Source organism: Ananas comosus, linkage group 2 (genome assembly GCF_001540865.1).
Source record: "Ananas comosus cultivar F153 linkage group 2, ASM154086v1, whole genome shotgun sequence".
NCBI classification, from domain to species: Eukaryota; Viridiplantae; Streptophyta; class Magnoliopsida; order Poales; family Bromeliaceae; genus Ananas; species Ananas comosus.
The window spans coordinates 15671402-15692907 of NC_033622.1; the positions used below are offsets into that span (position 1 = coordinate 15671402).

The window sequence follows — 21506 nt, forward strand, 5'->3', positions numbered from 1 at the left end:
ATGGTGTAATTATTATAGTACATTTTATGTGAGCCGTGGCATTTTCTAAGTACTTTAATGAGGAACAGATTCCATGATATGCGAAAATCTTGAGAAAGTTTTAGAGACAATAATTAAGAGCCACTTCTAACTGCAGCACTATATTATTCTAAATTTATGGATAATATATATAATTTAAGGGAAGAATAGCTTTAGAAAATATTGAAAATGATCTCTCTCAAAAAAAAAAAAAAGAAAATATTGAAAATGTACTCGGCCATTCTTAATGGGCTGAAAACATGATCTGGCCCAATTATTCACCGGCCCGGCCCACAGATGTGATTGATGTGTTCGGGCCAATTTGAATCCCACTGTATAAATAGCGTTATCTTATCCGCTCCGCTCGACCGTTACGTGAGCGTTTCGTTCCCTCCGTGCGACGCTACCACTCTCCTCTCCTCTTCTTCCTCTTCGCGATGCTGAGAGCGGAGCTCCTCCCTCGGTTCAAACCCTCGCCTCTCTCACCCCGCGCACCCAAAACCCTTCTCCTCTCTCGCCGCTTCGTCCGCAAGATCCCCCCAAACCCTTCTTCCTCGATCCCTCTCCCTCTCAAGAACCGCCTCTACAATCGTCTCCAGTTCCGATCAAACCCTAATTTCCAGGTATTTGATCCCTTCCTTCCTCCATTACCGGTCCTTTTGTAGTTCTTTCTTTTACCGGTTTGATTCTTGCAGGTGAATTCGCAGAGTTCGTGTTGCGGTGGTTTGGAGATCGACGCAGATGAGATACTGGATGTAGGGGATAGAGATTTGCCCGTTGATCTCTTCTTGACGCGGACTCTTCCTCCGGCTCTCACGCTTAAAGCGGGGTATGAGAAGATAAAGAACGCGATCGAAGAGCTGAAGACGAATCCACCCTCTGCCAGTAGTGGTGTCCTCAGATATCAGGTATGGCAGATGTTTAGTTTCTAATTATAGTACTTTTTTTAATGGGATTGATCTATTCATAATGATCATTGATTAGCTGCTTCGTTCTTTTTGATTTAAAATTTGAGTCGGTTCTTGAACACATAACATAATGACAAGAAAAAAAAAAAACAAGAAAGTTGTTGTTCCTTTCCTCTTCTCATAGTGGTCTGTTAGATGCGATTAATCTATTCATGATTATCATTGATTATCTTCTTTCTTTTTGAAAAAAAAAATTGAGTTTCCTGAAGAATTGAAAGGGAGAACAAGAAAGTTTTCTTGGATTAGAAAGGCTCTGAATTATCATGATAATGTATTCTTGTTCTGGCAATTGTGCTCTTAACTACTTTAGGCAAGAGCAGGCACCAACGTGTTTGGACTGTAATGTTGCAGGTACTTGTGCCTCCGAGTACAAAGGCATCAAATTGGCTGTACCATCAATGCAGGAATTTGTCAGGATATCCACAATTTTATATCTGCACTTCACGAACTCATGATCTATCCCTTGAATTGGCTCCACGAAATAAATTGCTTGAGGTTTCTGGTTTTGGTACTGCAGTTTGTCTGCATGGTTCTTCTCATATCCAAAAAGGATATAGTTTGCTGGCAAGGTGCTTTTTCTCTCCCTACCCATCTATGTCAGCATTTTCATATTCAATCTAAGAGCAAACTTAGTTAGAGGGCCATCTGAATTGAAGAGTGATACTTATCCATAATAATTCTACAACTTTTGGTTTAATTTCATTTATCTTAGATGTTTTGAATGCTTCATCTTGTCAAAAACATTTAGAATTACATAGCTCGTATTATTGAATTTGTCGATTCTACTTGAATGCATTGATTTCAATTCGATAGAATGTCATATCTAGGGTTGTACAGGAAGAACAATATTTCTCATGATCGGTTGCTACATTCAGAGATTATGGAACATAACACTTAGATAAAGTACTAAAATAAACAATTAGTGATCATAGTCTATATATTTCTATTTTTAACTCATATTTTTACCACCTGCTAAAATATTCTAGTCAAAAATTAAAAAAATATATATTTATACAGTCATGGTACATTGATTTACAAATATTATATGCTGTTTCGTGAGTTCATTTGCTAACACAATTGACTCTCTTTAGATATCTTTCAAGCGATTGCCACCTGGTAAGAGCTTATGGTTTCGTTGATCTGAATTTCAACAAGGAGCTATCTTCAATGGTGGAGAAATCTGGTTCTTTTTACCTTTTTATCCCTCAGGTGAAACCATCTCGTTTCACTTCTGCAATGTGTCCACTCTCAATATTTTCATTATCACAACTTATTTTATATTTGGATGAAAAAGGGAAAGTTTGCTATTTAGTTGGAAGATATGCTTTCCAGATTGCCTAAATATTCCGATAGTGTTAGGAACCTGTTTAATCTTTCAACAGATGTTAGCCACATTATTTCATGGTTGCTCTGTATAGTTTCGGCATACGAGTTCTGAGTTGCATTTTTTTTTTTGGGGGGGGGGGGGGGCGGGGTGGTTGATTATGGCTATATTGTTTGATCAAGTGGTACTATCATATTTATGCTCAACAAAAGATAATGATAACAAAATAGTTTAGCAAATGTCTTAACTATTTAGTTATTCATGGCATTTTCTTGTTTACGCTAACAGCTATCTAGTTGGATAGCTAACATTATTAATCATTTCTTGCAACATTCATTGACCTAATTTTCAGACCTCATAATCCAATCTCTATATATGTTTCCTGCAATTTTCTATATTTTTTACACATTGAAAATTTTAAAATTCAGCAACTAAGTAAAAATTCTTATTTGAGCTATCTCAAGCTAGCAGACTATCCTAGCATAGAATGTTAGATAACCATTTCCACTGTGGCACACAACATTACTTCTTTGTCTAAGGATTCATCAATTATCACTGGTATCATCACTGGTAAGGATGCTCATACAATTCATGTTTCATATTAGTCTACGCCTCTGTTTGTACAGTTTTGGACTTTGAATCAGAATATATGGATTGCATTGTGGGTTAGTTTAAGCTATTATTATTTGGCAGCAATACTTCCATGAATTGTTCTTGGAACCAGCTTGCAGATCTTTGTAGGTTATTCTATTTGTTATCTGTTCCGAAGCCTTATAGCAGTTGATAGTTCTTTGAATAGAACTATGATCTTGCGTGTCTTGGTCTACTTCAAAATTTATTCACAGAAATTTGGATTTGTGCATTGATGCTTCCTAAATCGAGTTGTAAACTGCAGATCGAGCTGAACGAATTCGATGGCTGCTCATTGTTAGCATCAACACTTGCTTGGGACGACTCGATGTTGTCGTATACATTTGAGAGAGCAGTTTATATATTTGAGTCATATTTTCACAAGGTAATTAGAATTTTGGATCACTTTTCAATATCATCTCACTAATTTACATTCAGATGCCTGCTCAGAGACTGAACGTATGATCCATTGCCTACATGACATGTCACACAAGCACTTGCTGTCCGCACTTCTAAATGTTTTTAATTGTCTGCTCAGTAACTAAATATCTTGACTCTTCTCTTCATGATATGTCACTTTTTAATTGTCTTCATTTGCGTTGTCATCAATTTAAGGTTTTACCTTTGCATTTTTCTCAAAATTTCTTCTTCCATACTTTCAACTGTTTATTGCCGTGTTGTTAAAGAATGGTAGACTTGCTGTCCGCTGCTCTGCCACTTTATTTTTAACCTTTTTCCCCTCTCCAGTAGCTTTTCTTTTTATCCAAAGTCGCATTCTAAATGCTAGGAAGTTCTATATAGATGTCTAGTCATGACCTGCTGAATCATAGGTATAAATCCTCACTTATTTTTATGGTTTTAGAAAATTGATCAAATATAGTGCGATACCCAAGCAGGTATCGCCGCACGATGCCCACCGTGGCGATGTTTTTTTTTTTTTTTTTCCCCTTCACCCCCAAGTGCTGCCGCGCCCACAACCCTCGCCAGTTGAGTGTTTTTTCTTTTTTCCTTCCCTCCCATGTGTGCCCTACTCTTCTCTCCACTGATGGATTTTTTTTTTTTTTGAGAAATAGGTAGCATGCTACCGCTTTATTCATTGAAAGATGAACTAAGCTACAGGGGTGAGGCAACACAGCCGCTAATGGATTTTTAGTGTTTTTTTTTGTGTTTTTATTTTTATTCTTCCCTCTACTACTCTCCCCTCCCCACACACCCCCTCCCACCGATTGTATTTTTTTTTTTCCTTTCCTCCCCCTCCGCTTTAATGGTTTTTTTTCTGTGGTCCCCCCTCCCTAATGGAATGGATCTTTGGGTAGTAATTTTTTCCCCCTTAACGTTCCATGTTTTTTTTTTTTCTCCTCCCCCCTTCTCCCCGGGGCCAATGGGATTTTTTTTTGGTAATTTTTTTTTCTTCTTTCCCCCTACTCCCTATGGAAATCTTTTTTTGTTTTTTTGGCGTCCTCCTCCCAATGTTTTTTTTTTTTTTTTTTTTTTTTTTTTTTTGGCTTTTTTTTCCTTTCCCTCACCTTCTGATGGATTTTTTTTACACCCCCCCCACCAGCATCCCGATGGTTTTTTTTTTACCTTCCCCCTACTCTCCCGTTTAGGGGTTTTTAGTTTATAACTTTTGTATCGGAATACTGGGCTGGTTTTAAATGCATACTTCTTTTTTCTAGATTTACCTATGTATATCTGTAAGCTAATAATTATATATCTATGAACTTACTACTAAAGAAGTATGTGTATGTTTCTCCCTTATTTTCTTTGAGATAATCTTCTTTTTTTTTTTTCCCTTTTTTGCCCTTTTGATATCTCTAGCAGATGATTGACTATATTGCTCCAGTTAACATTTATGAGAAAGAGCTGTGGATGAGTTGCAGCTCTGGACAATCAAATGCGGTGAAGATTAAAAATGCTCAAATGGTACTTCTATTTTGGGATTCAATACTTCATCTTGAACCTGATTAACAATAATCAGTCTGTTGTATGTTTCTCTGATCAATCATCATATATGTCAATAATTTTACTCTCTGAAAGCTTCTTTAGGACTTAATAGGTATAGACTGCAGCCTTTGCTAGAAGATCTGATAATCAATCAGTGGTTTGGTGACAAAATTTGGTTTGTTCACACTTCTTGGACTATTTAATATGAACATACTGGCTCTATCACTATTTTAAAGGTTGATTATATGGCAATAATACAAGCTTTTGATACAAAGAACAATTCCATTGCTAAAAAAATTCAAAAAAGCTTATTTTCTCTCAATAGGCAACAATTTCTAAGTGTTATTTACCATATGCTTTGGTAAATGGGATAGGGATAGATAGTAAAAAAGAAAAGAGAGAATTGGGAAGCAGAGAGGGAGGATAGGAAGCAGAGAGGTTTTCTTTTTTCCTTTTTATTTTTTTTGTGTTGCAGTACCTTGTCTCATAAAATCTAATTTCAAAGTAACATTTTGTATCATAAGTTTTTTCGCGGGACACTTCTTTTGAACAAAATAATCAACCTACAAGTTATTAGATGGTTCTCAAATACCCTTTCAATATTTGAAAATTGGAAAGCATAAAGAACAAAGAAGGCATCAGTGGCATCTTCATCGCTCACCAACTAAAAGATGTAAAGTGACATAAAGACCTAAAATTGAACGTATCGAAAGCAAAAGTTTCTTTGAAAATTGAACGTATTGAAGCCAAAATTTTGTTTTGATGAAAAATGAATTTTGACTTGAGTCTGACTTATGTTTGCACACTAATACGTTTGTGTTGTCTTATATTCCTTAGGTGTACTTGAATGCTCTGGTTCTTGCTAGAGCTGCTGTTGGAGCTAATTGCATGCAAAAGGTATCTTCTTCTTCTCGGTAAGTTTCCTTGAACTTTTCATATTGATTTCCCCTAATATTGTGAGACTCTATCAGTCATGTCTTTGCTCGAAGTGTGTTTTTTTTTAGAGAAACCTTGCTCAAAGTTGCATTTAATCATGTTACTACAACTAATGGTCTTGCTCGAAATCTTACTATACTCCATCATGACATAGATTGAATGCAATTTCTCTATATATAGCTTGTCCATAGGGTGATTGGCAGTCATAATTTCTTTCAATCAACTCTAGATTGCAATCTCTTCTAGATATATTATCACCATGTTCATGAACTTATTGTTTTGTAGCAGGGAAATCTTCCGATTTCTGATCAGTCTTATTTCCGCTGTTCACAGTCATTTTCTCTTACTAATGACATGGTACGATTCTGCCAAAATTCTCTTCTAGTTTGCATCTATATAACTTTCAGACTCAAGAGGCTGTAGTAAACCATATAGGTTTGTTGGAACATGCTGTCATTTACTCCAGTTTTGAAATATGATTGGAGATTATGGTTTTTATATATGGAAAATCCCTGCTGCTTTTCCTTGCAGCATGATTATGAAAATGAGTTTCAGATATTTATTTTTTCACTATTTTTTTTTCCTTCTGCTAGCATTTTCGTTCCCATGGAACCCATTTGCCAATAAAAGAGTGTTCCAACATCAATCTAGCATGGGCGTCTCTTATAGTTGAAGAATGTGTTAGACTTGGCTTGACGGTGAGTCTCACCAATTGATGGTTTACTTCCTATTTCTTGAATACATTTCTAATTGCCTCCTTATTTTAGTACTTCTGCATAGCTCCAGGGTCACGATCATCACCACTTGCGCTTTCTGCTTGTGCGCATTCCTTGACAAGTTGTGTTTCATGTTATGATGAGCGCTCACTTGGGTTTCATGCTGTCGGGTATGCAAGAGGTGCCAATAAACCTGCAGTTGTCATTACATCCTCAGGAACTGCAGTGTCAAATCTTCTTCCTTCGGTGCGACTCTCAAATTTCATTTTATACTGATCTTATTTCTTACTTCAAATGATAGTCCTTTCCTCGTTTTGTTCTTTTTATAATTTTGGGGTTGCTTATTTTGTCAGCAACAAAATTATTAAATCTTCTCACAAAGGTTTTTTTTTTTTTTTTTTTTTTTCTTTTTTAGTCTGAAACCTCTCTTGCCTTGTCTTGAAACTACTAAGTGTACCTTGTTATAAATTTGTAAAAACAAATGATCCTCCATTGTTTTGCGAATTCCATGCAATTCTTTCAGTTAATATGCAGGTGGTGGAGGCCAGTCAAGACTTTGTACCTCTTATGTTGCTCACAGCTGATCGCCCTCCAGAGCTGCATGATGCTGGAGCCAACCAATCTATTGATCAGGTCCGAGATATCATTCGTTTTGATTATTATGTTGAGTACACATCTACTCTTGCTTTTCTTTATTTCACTTTAGGGTTGGAATTGTTTTTACCAATAATCTTGAAGTTACATTCTGATTTTATTACTCTAATTTTTGCATTGTGCTCAGTCTGAATTTTGAATAGGATTCTGGCTCTGCAATCATCACTACATTCAAATTGACATTTTTATATTTAAGTCATTGGTATTTCCTGTTGCCAATAACAGTATTTTATGCAATATTAGTGCCCTTCACATGTGAATTGCACCTTGGCGATTATAATTTAGATAATCTACAGATAACTAGATTAACTACCTATTTTATTTTCTTGGTCTTCTCTTGGTGCCGAAGAAATAAGCTTTTTCATGCCAAAGTGTGATGACACACTGGATTTTGAATAGGATTCTGGCTCTGCAATCATCACTACATTCAAATTGACATTTTTATATTTAAGTCATTGGTACTTCCTGTTGCCAATAACAGAATTTTATGCAATATTAGTGCCCTTCACATGTGCATTGCACCTTGGCGATTATAATTTAGATAATCTACAGATAACTAGATTAACTACCTATTTTATTTTCTTGGTCTCCTCTTGGTGCCGAAGAAATTAAGCTTTTTCATGCCAAAGTGTGATGACACACTGGTATTGTGTCAAGGCATGCATTAACTACCTATTTTGGTATGTTTTAGTTATCTAGGATAGGTTATGCCACTTACAATGTTATGAGGAGGGTTTTTCGCAAAATTTTAGCATTTTCAAAAATAAAAGGATATTTATCAAATTGAAAGTAGTGATAGTTTTGTGGTGTAATTGTCTAAATGTATGGAAAGTTAAGTCTTCTTTCTCATCATTGTTTGTAACTTTCTTACGCAAGCTTTGTGAAGTCGACTGTGCAAACATCATTGTTGTTGTGTTCTTCCTGCTATACTTCAGGTCAATCATTTTGGAAAGTTCGTGAGGTATTTCTTTAATCTCCCTCCACCAACTGATCAAATTTCTGCAAAAATGGTTCTAACTACTGTTGACTCAGCCGCTTATGCTGCAACTCAAGTGCCACATGGTCCTGTTCATATAAATTGTTCATTTAGAGAACCTTTGGAGGACTCATATAGAGAATGGACAAGGGAATGCCTACGAGGATTAGATATGTGGTTAACAAGCATGGAACCTTATACTAGATATAGAAGAATGCAAGGTTTGTATGCAAGCAATAATTATGCTAACTCAATGACTGGGGTTTTGGAAGTAATAATGAGAGCAAACAAAGGGCTTCTGCTGGTTGGCTCTATCCACTCTGAAGATGACATGTGGGCGGCAGTTCAGTTAGCTAAGCACCTTTCTTGGCCAATTGTTACTGATATTTTATCAGGCTTGCGGTTGCGCATATCATTTACTTCATTTCCAGAACTTAAGGATGATTTCCTTTTTATAGACCACATGGATCATGCTCTACTTGCTGATTCTGTCAAGAGCTGGGCACTGCCTGATGTGGTTATTCAGGTATGCGCTCTTTTTATTTCATTAGTTTTCTTCTCTTGCCGTATAATGTGCTTAGTTAAACAAACAGTTCATAAAAAAAGGACCATTATATCATAGGTTGCTTTGTTATTCTGCTCTGCAGCGCTTCGTGCCAGGTGATGTTTAGAGTATCGACAGAATTTTTTTTCTTCTTATCAGTTGATATCATCAGCTTAAAATGCAAATGAAGATACTCTTAGATTCTTAGTTTTTCCATCAGTGACTAATTATTGTTCAGTATATTCTTTTTACAATCCTTAATTTTTATTAGCTAGGCTATCTAGAATAGCCCATTTACGCTCAGTGCATTTTCAATTTTCCCCTTCCTCACGTGGCTGGCATTTCCTTTAGAGCGGATATGATTGACTATGTTAATCTGATTTTCTGATTTTGAATATTTTATTATTTTGGTTTGTTCTACTGTTTGCCTTCATTTCCTTTTAAACATACTTGTCCTGCTTTGACTGTGCAGAGGATCTTGTTTTGCTTACATTTCTCTTTTGTATTGTCCACCATTTTAGAAAATTCACCATTTCATATAATTTTCTAATAAGTCAACGAAATGCAAATAACATAGTTATGTTGTCAGATATCATTTTCATACTCATAACCTGCTTATGCTCAGGACTGCAAATAAAAGTACTATGGTATTACAGATAAAAATATATGGTGTTCCATCTATGCTAACCTTTGTTATCAGAAAAGTGGAAATTTGGTAGTCTGCCATTTTCTTATAATGCCTTCTAAGCTTCTAGCTCATGCCGATGACAGATTGGTAGCAGGATTACTAGCAAACGAATTGGCCAGTTTCTGGATCACTGTCCTCCAGCTTCATATGTCTTGGTTGACAATCACCCATACCGTCATGATCCTTCTCATATTGTTACTCACAGAATTCAGAGTACCATAACAGAATTTGCTGATGCATTATGTAATGTCCATTTACCGAAGAAGGCCAGAGGATGGAGTAATCTCCTGAAAGCACTGAATTCAGTGGTATGAACCATCTGACTCTGGCTAGCTATATGTTGTTCTTTCTATAATCAATTTTCCATCTCCCAACAGCTTATTTAAATATCTGTTAAATTCAGTAATTTTCTTCTTTTTTTTTTTTGTCATCAACTCATCTTACGGCCATATTACTTGCAAAAAAAAATAGTATACGTCTATTAAATTACCTTTCTCTTGGAAATAGAGGGGGCTTGGCTGCATAATGGTTTCAGAAATCATTATGCAATTGTACCAAGATTATTAGGCCAATTTTCTCTTTTTAGTCCTGTATTTTTGAGCAACTGTTTTAGTTACTACGTGCTATCTACTAGCATAGCTGAAATAGTACCAAGATAGTCTTTCTTCTCTATTTTGCTGAAGACATATCTAGCTTTATCACTCAGTGGTTAGTATATAACACATATATTGTCGTCAAGTATATGTTATCCATTTGAAGGTTACTTTGATCTCCTACTGAGAGGCGGTAGCCGTGTTCTAGTAAAGAAGAAGATGTTATGCAGTAATGTTTAAGATTTGACTGCTAGAAATCAAAAGTTGCTTTCTAGTTAGCCATTTGTGTAAAAAACACACAGATAAATATCAATTCTACTATTTATCTATTTGATTTTACGAATCAACATTTGAAGTTATGATGGCTAGAACTGCTTATGCAATGATGAACAACTTTGACCTTCTATCTTGTCATTTATTCACATAATTTATTGTATCAGTTGAATATCTTTACATATTCCACAATAAGATTACATTTAGTGTCTAATTTACATGTGCTTTTTTTAGGTTGCGCAGGAAATAGCATTTAAAATCGACTCTGAATGCATGTTAACTGAGCCATATGTAGCGCATGTAATCAGTGAAGTACTTGATAGTGATACTGCCATATTTATTGGGAACAGCATGGTCATTAGAGACTTGGACATGTATGGAAGGGGCTGGCGGAAGTCTGAAAAAACTAAAACTCATGTGATGTCATATCAGGATCCATGTTTCCATGGTATACAAGTTGCTGGAAATAGGGGCGCAAGTGGTATTGATGGTTTACTAAGCACTGCTATCGGGTTTGCAGTAGGATGCAACAAACAGGTCGGTAGCTTTCTTTTTTAATTCGCAGCAGATTGAAAGCAGACTAATATCCACGTAAATAAAATATACTGGAGACACTGATAACTTCTATTGAGCAGTTGATTTTTAGCTTTCACATCTAGACTGGTGAAACATGATTTAGGTGCTATACTATTTTGTACAACTAACTACTGTAATATAGCAATAACCTGCCAGTTAATATTTTACAATGTACATAATTGTAGTGTACCTTTCTCTTCTATATATCACTATTTGTGCATATAACAACTATAGTAGACTGTCAAGTGATAATGTTTATGAGTATCTGTCAGGTATTTTGCATGATCGGTGATGTGTCTTTTCTTCATGATACAAATGGGCTGGCCATTCTCAATCAAAGGTTTCACCCATACTTATTCAACATTTAGTTGGTTATTCCTCTTTGTCAGATTCTCTTATGCATTTCTCTTTTATCTAAAAAAATAATAGTTAAGTACTGTTGCTTTGTCTCACGCTTGGTGACTAGAGTCTTATAGATAGTTTGTTTGTTACATCAGTTATGTTGCCTGTATTATTAATGTAAAAATAGAGCCCTCAATTATTATGCCATTTTTAGATAGACCCAATCTTTTGGTTGCTTTGAATTGGCAGTGGTGTTAAGTTTGATGCTCTTTCTGCAATTAACCATTTACCATTAATGGAACCTGCAATATCATTTGCTGCAAAGCAGTTGGAACCTTTATTTCAACAGTGTCATCATTAAATTTAAAAAAAATTTACCAGTATAACTTACTGAAATCAAAATATGAGGGGTGTCAGTCTGAAGAACAAAAAAAAAAAAGAGGAGGTTATTGGGGGTCTATTTCCAAATTGGCTACAGTTGAGGGGGTCTCAATACAGTACTATTTATAATTAACAGGCAAAAGGACATTCTGATTCTGTATCTTAAGCATGAGAGTACTTAAGCCATCCTCTTGTTCTGTTTATTTCAAACAAAATTAGGATGGTTTTGCCAGCAATTATAACATGAAATTACACTATAGGAACTTAGGAACAACCAGAGTAGAACATTACAGATTGACCTATAAAAGTTATGTGAAGTCTAAAATCTCTTTAAGTTCCTCTATGTTATGATAGTATATGTTATGATAGTATATTTTATCATTATTCCGTAATCATGGGTATTTCTAGTTATTTATTAATTGAATTAAGCTGTTACCTCTTTCAAATTTTCAAGCTTGTAATGACTTTCTTTCTGATTTTTATGACAATTATGTGCCTAATTGAAGTTTCTAGTGAACGACCAATGAATTGGTTGAAGATTGCAACATGAATTGACTTTTCGCTGACGATTTGGAGATTCTATAAAATAAGATTTATGTAAGGTCAGAATAATCATAGAGAAAGAACAGTTTTAGTGTGTATGTGTTGAAATCATTGCCAAACTGCTGCTCTTTTTTCTTGATTCTATGTATTCTTAACTAATTTAAGTAAGAGATGCCATGTAGATAACCTTGGTTAACTACCTCTTTCTAATGTCCAGCTGAATATTCTTCTTCAACAAATAGGATCTTCATGTGTGGGTTTTTTTTTCTTTTTTGGAGAAAAAGAATATGTGAATTTTATGAGATAGCTTACGTTGGCATCACATTCTGTCCGTCTCAGTCATTTTTATTTTCTATCTTTTACTTTTGTATATAATATTGAAGGGTGAGGAGGAAGCCTATAATTGTCATTGTAATAAACAATCATGGTGGTGCAATCTTCAGTCTTCTGCCAATTTCAAATACAACACATTCTGATGTCTTGGATAAATTCTTCTACACAGCTCATGATGTTTCTATTCAGAAACTTTGTGCAGCACACAGGTAAAGCTTTTTTCTCATACTCTGTAAATAAATTCTCCTTAATTTAAAATGAGATGGACTAAGATTAATTGCGAGCATATGTTTTCTGCTTATGATTTGTTGACTGAACTTGCAGTGTGAAACATTTACTAGTTCAGACAAAAGCAGATCTTCAAATTGCTCTCTGGAAATCCCAACAGGAACAGACTGACTGTGTAATAGAAGTTCAGAGCTGCATTGCAGATAATGCCAATTTCCATAGGTTTTATCACTCAGAATTATCTATCTATTTCAATGAATGGTTGTGCTCTTATACTGTATTGACTTGTTTTCATCGTTTTATTTCAGAATTATACGTATGTCTGCTTGTCAAGCAGCAACTCAAGCACTTGGCTTCCTTTTGGATTTTCCAGATATTGAACATGTCCAATGTTTTTCTTTTACCAAGATCGATAAAATGGAATATATGTTATATCGGTAAATCATTAAGTTTTTATCTATATCTCCGTAGCTTACTATTATTTCTGCAGTTCTTATCTATATCTCTATAGCTAATGGATAATAGAATGACTGGTCTCATTAGTTTGAGTACATTGTTACAGAATACAACTTTTCGCACCACCTACTTCACGTCAATTTGATGATGTTGGGAATGAGTTATTCCGTGAGGGATTTATTCTGATTATTCATTTGGATGACAATACTGTAGGATTTGGTGAGGTTTGTTCTCATTCTTCAATTGTCATATATATGATTCTTCACAAGAGCAGCTGTATTTTACTTCTCTTAACACAACTGTGCATCTTGCACTTGTTTCTTCATACGAGCTTAGTATTTTCAGTAGATATGTATTATCTTGAAGTTAGAAGATGTAATTAATTTTTTTGGTTGATGGCCTGTATACACAGTAATATTCCGCCTACAGAATGGGGTAGACCAGTCTAAGAGTACTTTCCTATGGACCTAAGAAAACAATTTTTATCTTCTGGTTCTGTAGATACACTTAAATGATGGATTTTGTTGATGGCCTTCAATCTTCTAGCATGAGTTTAAGCTCTTAAGTTTTATACCCTTCAGTCATGGAATAATCCTATCATCATTCACAAGAAACAGGTTATTTACTGTAAAAGAGCTATCTTGCTTCATCATGACAAATAATTTTTTATGGTTTCTCAATGTTTAGCAACAAAAAACAATATTTTCAAAGGCTAAGCATAGCTGAAATGACAATGGTGATATGAGCAACTGTAGTCAAGCAAAGATAGGTTGAGATATTATCGTTCTTGTTGCATTTTTTCAAAGATACTCGATTCTAGTTTCTAAGAGTAAGTTATAAGAAGAATTTGATGGTTCAGGCATTATGCAACAGAGATCTCCTAGCACATTAGTAGCCTGTGTGATAAAATTCAGGTGTTAGGTCCCGAAGGGAAGTGAGGACCAGAAAACAGTTGAATAGCACAAGGAAAAGTGCATGCTGCCCCTTCTGTAGGTCATTGGAATTAACAAAGATTGTGCTTGATGCTGTATCTTACATATTGATTTCCAGAAGACATGCCTCGTATAGGTCAAACCACTACTTTTCAGTAGGCTAGCACCTTATATCTCTGCTCGATGTCAACTACCAAGCAGGTTGCACCAATTGAAAGTCATGAAGAGAATCTGTCAGATGTTGAAGAACAACTCAGATTTCTGCTCCACAGGATGAAAGGCTCTGAGATAGGTTCTCTTCTTCCTATGCTGAATGGATGTTTCTCTGACTGGATGTGGAGAAGTCTTGGAGTTCCTGTAGGTGAACTTACGTAGATTTGTTTTCACTAATAACCTGGAAACAGAATTCCTGTCTGTCTATTATCAGCTATCGGTGACTTCGTTTTTTTTGTTTTCAGCCGTCCTCTATTTTTCCAAGTGTTAGGTGTGGCTTGGAGATGGCCATACTTAATGCTCTAGCAGCAAAGCAGGGGTCTAGTTTGTCAGATCTAATTAGTGGATGCATGAGCTCCTCAGGAGATAAGAAGTCACTCAGAGATAATACTCAAGATTCAGCGAGTATACAGATCTGTGCTCTTGTAGATTGTAATGGCACTCCAAATGAAGTGGCGTATGTTGTCTCACAGCTTGCTAACGAAGGTTTCACCACAGTAAAATTGAAGGTAATCAGATTCTTTGCTTTTATCTGGATTGAGATATTTTGATTCTCAGGATTCAATTGTCAGTTGTTTATCTTGTGATTTGAGCATTACTTTCTTTTCCTTTTTTCTTAGGAATTGTCAGTCTGATGTATTATTAGGTAAGCTAGATGATTTCTGTTTTTAAATTCTGAAACAACAAGTTTTTGCATGATTTTTTTGTAAAGGTTGCACGCAGAGAGAGCCCCACTGAAGATGCAGCCATCATCCAAAAAATAAGAGAAATGGTTGGGTACAAGATAAACATCCGTGTTGATGCGAATAGGAAGTGGACATATGAAAAGGCAATCCAGTTTGGGTCTAGTGTGAAAAGCTTTGATCTGCAATACATTGAAGTATAGTGTAGATCTCCTCTCCTCATTGAGTTCAAACGTTCTGAATAACATTAAATATGAATTTATCTTTATCTTTCTTCTTTCTCTTCATGAAATCTAGATTACAGAAGTCTGCTTTGGCAATTATTTAATAGCTTTTAGAGGGAGGACATAGACCAACGTTTTATCCTTTGTCACTCAGATATACCTCATAGTTTTGCCCCGTTCCATTCTTCCTGAAAATCTTACGTTGTTTACATGTTGCAGGAACCTGTATGTCATCAAGAGGATATTATCAAGTTTTGTGAAGAAAGCAACTTACCTGTGGCTTTAGATGAGACTATTGACAAACTTAAAGGAGACATCCTTAGTGAGCTCCAAAAATTTGTACATGCAGGAATAGTTGCTCTTGTGAGTAAAACAAATATTAAATTCTTTAGGACTTGCATTTTTTAAATTATATATTTGACATGGTTTTCATGTTGGACCTTCAGGTAATAAAACCAAGCATTGTTGGGGGTTTTGAAAATGCACGACTTATGGCAAAATGGGCTCAGTTGCATGGGAAGATGGCTGTTGTTAGTTGTGCATTTGAAAGTAGTCTTAGTTTGTCGGCATATGTACAGTTTGCATATTATCTTGAGCTTCAAAATGCTGCAATCTGCAAACTGAAAAAGAGAGATTTAAGTAGAGCTATAGCACATGGACTAGGAACATATCGTTGGTTAAAGGAAGATATATCAGATAAAGGTTTGAAGATTTGTGTGTCCCCATATAGTGACAATGTGGAAGCTTTGGTAGAAGATGCACACAGTTTTGTTCAGAATTTCCAAATCAACAACAAGAGAATTCAAAGGGTTTACACTGAAGAACAACTGAAATCCTACGTTGTAAAAGTTAAGAGTGGTAATTTTTCTTGTTTATTCAAGTTACAAGAGGCTGGTTCTTGTACAAATGTAAGCATTCTTCTTGCTTTTGAAATATTTTAATCAAGTTGTCGGCAACTTCAATCACATAGAACTTCAAGGAAACAGAAAAGTAAAAATATATATATATATATATAAAAAAGCAATGTAAGACGAGGCCTATTTCTTTGGTTTTAATTTGTCTGCCAGCATCAGATGACAAAATGTTGACTTTATTTTCTACGAGTTGTCTTCTATGTTATTGAGTATCTTCTTATCGGAGATTTTGTTATCTCAACAAGATTGGATTTTCTTTATTAATTTTTTATTTTTTGTAGAAAAAGGTGGTTATCTTCCTTCATGGGTTTCTGGGTACAAGTGATGAATGGACTCCCACAATGAAGGCTTTGTCTCATGCTGCACGAGGAATTTCTGTTGATCTTCCAGGCCATGGAGACTCACCAATGCAATGGCATAGTAATGAGGAATCCGAACAAAAATTGAAACTCTCAGTTGAAACTGTTGCAGATTTATTGCTGAAGTTGATATGTGATATTACTGATGAAGGGGTAATTCTTGTCGGATACTCAATGGGAGCAAGAATTGCATTACATATGGCATTGAGGTACAGTGAGAAGGTAATAAGATTCACATCATTTTAACATTCTTTTTCTTTTTTCTTGTTTGACTATGAGAGCTAAAGTAAGTTTACCAAATAGATCGAGGGAGCCGTTATAATATCAGGAAGCCCCGGACTGAGGGATGAAGCAAGTAGACGTGTTCGTAGAGCACAAGATAAATCAAGGGCTTGTTTGCTGTTAACTCATGGATTGCAATGTTTTCTTCACACATGGTATTCAGGAAATTTGTGGAGAAGGTGATGACTCAATGACTTAATGCTTGCTATGTATAGTTTTTTGTATTTGTTAATGACTTAAAGTGGTACTACCTGGCCTATTTAACATCAAACAAAATTGCTGTTCTTCTTAATGACTGCATATTATGATGTTTGAGCCATTCCTGTAACATGGATTCTTCACAGAAAGCATTTGATACTTGACTAACAATTAATCTTTACAGTCTGAGAGAACATCCACACTTTGACCGCATAATCAGAAGCCGCACAAGGCATAATGACATCAAAGCTCTCGCAAAGGCTTTCTATGACTCGAGCATTGGAGAGCAAAGGTAAGCTATCTTCCTGCACTCTTATTCTGTTGTTAGCCAATACGTTTACTTGGTATTTACGTACTCCTGCATCTAAGCATACCGTCTGTCATTCAGCCAAGCCATTTAGGGCTTGTTTGGTTCATCTATTTTGGGTATGGAATGGGAATCGGTTTGATCAAATCCGGTTAATTTTGTTTGGTTCGCATGAATTGGTTTGGGATTCCTATTCCGGACTGGAATGGGAATGGCCCATTAGCCTTCAACTTGATTCCGGTCTTCTAGCCCGGATTGAGATTTCATTCCGGAAGCCCACTAAGTTCTCAAAGCCCATGTGACTATCTTACCCTCCTTCTCTTCACCCCTTTCTCATCAAAAAAAAAAAAACCTATCCTCTCTCAAAACCCTATCCCTAACCCACATCAATAAAAGTTTTTAAAAATAAATTTGATATTTTTTTTGGAAAACTTATTAGAGAATAGTATTATATTTTTCATAAATTTTAAATAATATAAATTTATATTTGAGAGTGAAATTAGTATTATGGTATCCTATAATTTTTTTAGTTTATACGAACCAAACAATGAAATGTGAATAACTCATTCTAATTTCCAATCCACAAATAAACCAAACGTCTTGGGGGAGTGGGCCATTCCATTATCCATTCCAATTCCACCCTTGAACCAAACAAGCCCTTATTGTTTCTTAAATAGAGAGGAAGTGTCTTGAGTTCTATCTACTTTTTGAATTCAGAATCATCCTCTTAGATTATGCTTCATTTGACCATTTACTTCTAGCATGATGTACCGTGCCAGTCTCTGTAGGAGGCTAGTCCCTTTATGATGCCAATAATCGTGTGTTCTATTGCAAATATTCAGATTCATATAGGAGTTATTGCTTGTTATTAATGTGTTTAGTTTGTTATGTTTATGGTTAGTGCAGAATTTGAGATCCTAAGATGAGATTTTTGGAACTGATTCCTTTAAGAGAATGTGTTATCATACCAAGTTGAAAAGTGTGTCAGTCTAACAATTTACAAAGTGTATGCCTCTGCTATATTTCTTTTACCCTTGTTTAAATGCTTGCCAGAAGTAGTACAATAGAGTTGACCCAAGAATCGTGCTCTGTTTGATAGGTCTCTGTGGGGAGACTTGAAACATTGCAAGAGGCCTCTTCTCTTTATTGTCGGGGAAAAGGACACGAAATTCAAAGAGATCTCTCTGCAGATGTGCCGGGAAATTACGAGCGTTTCCGGTGGCTCAGATTACAGCCAAAAAGAGGAGCAATGTGAAAGGCTCGTAATCCCTGACTGTGGTCATGCTGTGCATCTGGAGAATCCTCTTCCAGTAATTAATGCAGTGGGGAAGTTCATAACAAAATTGGCACGTATATGAGATCCTCCTTACGTTGTTTAACATGTGGATCTTTTTCTACCATTTGTTTTCCTTTTTTTCCATTCATAGTGAGGTCTATTAAGGGGCTTTTCTTAAATTATGTGTGATCTATCTTCATGAAAAAGAGCATTTTCGGGCAACAACCCTATCCTTCCCTTGTCCGAAAAAATATTCGGAACACTCTGGAATTGAGTGAATTGTTCACTGTGTTCCTATTATTTTCCCCCTTAGATCCTTTCTTTCAACCAGCCGGTCACTTCAATTTTGCTTTCTGCCGTGCACGTTTGATCAGTTCAAAGCTCCAAAGCCCGCGCCTATTTAAAACCTTCGTGGCTAAGGAAGAAGCAAAGCAACAGAGAGAGAGAGAGGTTAAGAGGAAAAGTAGAGATGGGTCGGTGCCCGTACGCGGCTTTCTCCAAGGATCATTGGAGGCCCTTGTGCTTGATTCCTGGAATGGGAGGGGGGAGGAATGCGGCGGCCTTACGATTGAAGTTATTTTTAAGGTGCGCTACTGTCTTGTTTGTTTGGTTCTGTTGCCTTCTGTTTTCACCTCTTAAAATTATCTTAGCAGCAGATGTAGAAGAATTACATGCATTATCATCCAACGCAAACGTGCAGCATTGCATTCTCAGAATGAAAGCCCCCAAACTTAGATATGCCGACTATGATGGGCATGTCATGCTATAACAACAAGTGCTACTACAACGTTCTGAGTGGGTTGTTTATTCAGATGTAGACCTGTGACTCGGCGGCACCGCTACAAAAAAAGCAGGTCAAGTTTATGGTGAGAAGACACTAGTGTAAAGAAGCTGGGTTGTTGCTGCTGCACAAAATGCACTTCAATGCTAGCGTGACAGCCACGCACTATGAGGTGAATTGTCTGCGTTTCGTTTTCTCCTATAATTATGCCTGTAATCCGCGATGCACCCACCCCCGAAAGGGACCTTTCTGATTTGGATTTTGGAACCCTCGACTCTGCCAGGACGCAAAACCACCGCAACATCAACACTCGGTTCACCACATTAAAAAGTTGTGCCATAAAACGTCCCCGTTGGAAAATTGACATGGGGACTACTAGCATTGTTAGGAGATTAACATGATTCTCCCATCACGTGGTGTCCACCTCCATTAGTTAATTCATGAATTATTAAAAATTCAAATAAAATAATTCGTATGTGAATTTTTTTCAAACCAAATTATTTAAGAATTATTAAAAATCAAAATAAAAAAATTTATATTTTTTATATTTAAGTATGGACTATTTTAATCTCTTTTTTGTTTGATTGTCTATATATCGTGGTGTATAATATAGTTCGCTATTAATTTTTTATTTAATCTATTTTATTTTGAAGCTCTCTATTTCAAAATTAATAATAGCTTGGGTTGATGTGCTGCTTTCTCTGTTTTATCAAAGATATATACATATAAATAAAGTGACAAAGGACTTGATGATTGGTATCCGAAATTTCAAGTTCGAATCCTAGTTGATTTACATTTCCAGCTAAGTTTATTTTAAAAAAAAATAAATAAAATGGATAGCATGCTGTCTTTCTCTCTCCAAAAAAAAAAAAAAAAACAAAAAACAAATTTGTCAACGGTTTAAATTTCTCATCTAACAGTGAGTTATCTGTATTGTATTTGAATACTAAGACGAGAAATGTCAGGAAAGCAGTTTCCAAGCGTCCTTAAGCATCCTCTCAAACAACACAGTTAGGTACTTGTGAGAAGACTGCATTTTTCTTCATGACCTAATTAAAACAAAACACAAGCATGCCGCTGCAGATCTTTGCACGCAAGCAAAAAAACTTCACTTCAGGATCAATTCAAGTGTCTACTTTCTGTTAAGTTGAAGAAGGATCAAGAGGCCCATTCAAACGTTCCTGAGACTCCAATAACAAATCTTAGTAGTGTGAATGACCTCACTAGTAAAATCTTAATAGCTCCAAAAAGAGCGCTAAATTCCTGTCCAGACATGTCCCGCAAAGCACATGGCTTTGCTTGTCACCTAATAATAAGAGTCCCACTTTTCTCATACATTAATTCAGAAAGTCCGACCGTCCTTGCAGTAGGTAGAAATATATTCATCTATACTAAAACACTACAACATTACCATATAGACAATTTATATTGTAACTCTACATTCACACAAAATGTATTCTTCAGAAAATCTAGAAAATTCGTAACACGCATACAAGCACTTCTATAATAGTAAACAGAAATGTGCTCATCAGATGAGATCTCACAAACTAGAACAGGTAAAAGAGTCAACTTAATAGAATGCTGGTCGAGACAACAAGCATGTCTGCTTACTGTGGTTGTACCTATTACCTAATTACATATGTAAAGACTCTACAATATCGGGTATGTGGATATGTTTCACAATGAAACCATTCCAAGAAGGTAATTGCCGGCATCCAAACATGAACAAAATACAACCTTAAAATTTAAAAATGCAATTGATAGAGCAATCATATTTTCACATGGAACATTTTTACAACTTGTGGCCTGTAGCACCACCAAAGCAAGCACTCATTTTAGCCTTGCGAAAAGAAATTGATAGCAAATTTGGTCTCTGACTCTCCATAGAAATGCTTATCAGGCTTGTGGGATTGGGCTAACTCATCCTCAACCCATACCAACATAAAAAAAGTGAGGAAATTAAATCAGTATAAAGGCAACCACTATTATGCTTATTAGGCTGATATGCTTATCAGGTTTGTGGGATTGGGCGAGCTCATCCCCAACCCATACCAACATAAACAAAGTGAGGGAAATTAAAGCAGCATCCAACCCCTATTATGTTCAGGTTGTGTGCGACTCCAGATTCGACTCAAAGTCGAAAAAGAAGAAAATCATATCAAGACCAAACAAATGAAAATTTATGCCTATGTTTATATCAAAACAATTTTATGA

The 21506-nt window shown here is 35.9% G+C and overlaps 1 protein-coding gene across 5 annotated transcripts; it reads left to right on the forward strand.

The window, feature by feature from the left end:
* LOC109706702 (protein PHYLLO, chloroplastic) lies at positions 395–19780 on the forward strand. 5 transcript variants are annotated; one of them, XM_020227659.1, is made up of 29 exons: positions 395–641; positions 714–926; positions 1338–1555; positions 2078–2195; positions 3206–3325; positions 4762–4863; positions 5722–5781; positions 6106–6177; positions 6414–6518; positions 6588–6782; positions 7071–7169; positions 8126–8692; positions 9482–9706; positions 10499–10801; positions 11113–11180; positions 12490–12648; positions 12764–12889; positions 12976–13104; positions 13230–13347; positions 14257–14412; positions 14514–14777; positions 14981–15148; positions 15395–15538; positions 15622–16083; positions 16371–16670; positions 16752–16909; positions 17113–17220; positions 18335–19096; positions 19212–19780. In XM_020227659.1, the coding sequence occupies exons 1-28, from the start codon at positions 456–458 to the stop codon at positions 18591–18593; spliced, it is 5202 nt and encodes a 1733-aa protein (XP_020083248.1). In that variant the 5' UTR covers positions 395–455; the 3' UTR covers positions 18594–19096; positions 19212–19780. The 5 variants fall into 5 exon arrangements, with proteins under 5 accessions (XP_020083248.1, XP_020083249.1, XP_020083250.1 ...); XM_020227660.1 differs by having other exon boundaries at positions 16377–16670; XM_020227661.1 differs by lacking the exon at positions 19212–19780 and adding an exon at positions 18142–18241 and having other exon boundaries at positions 18335–18477.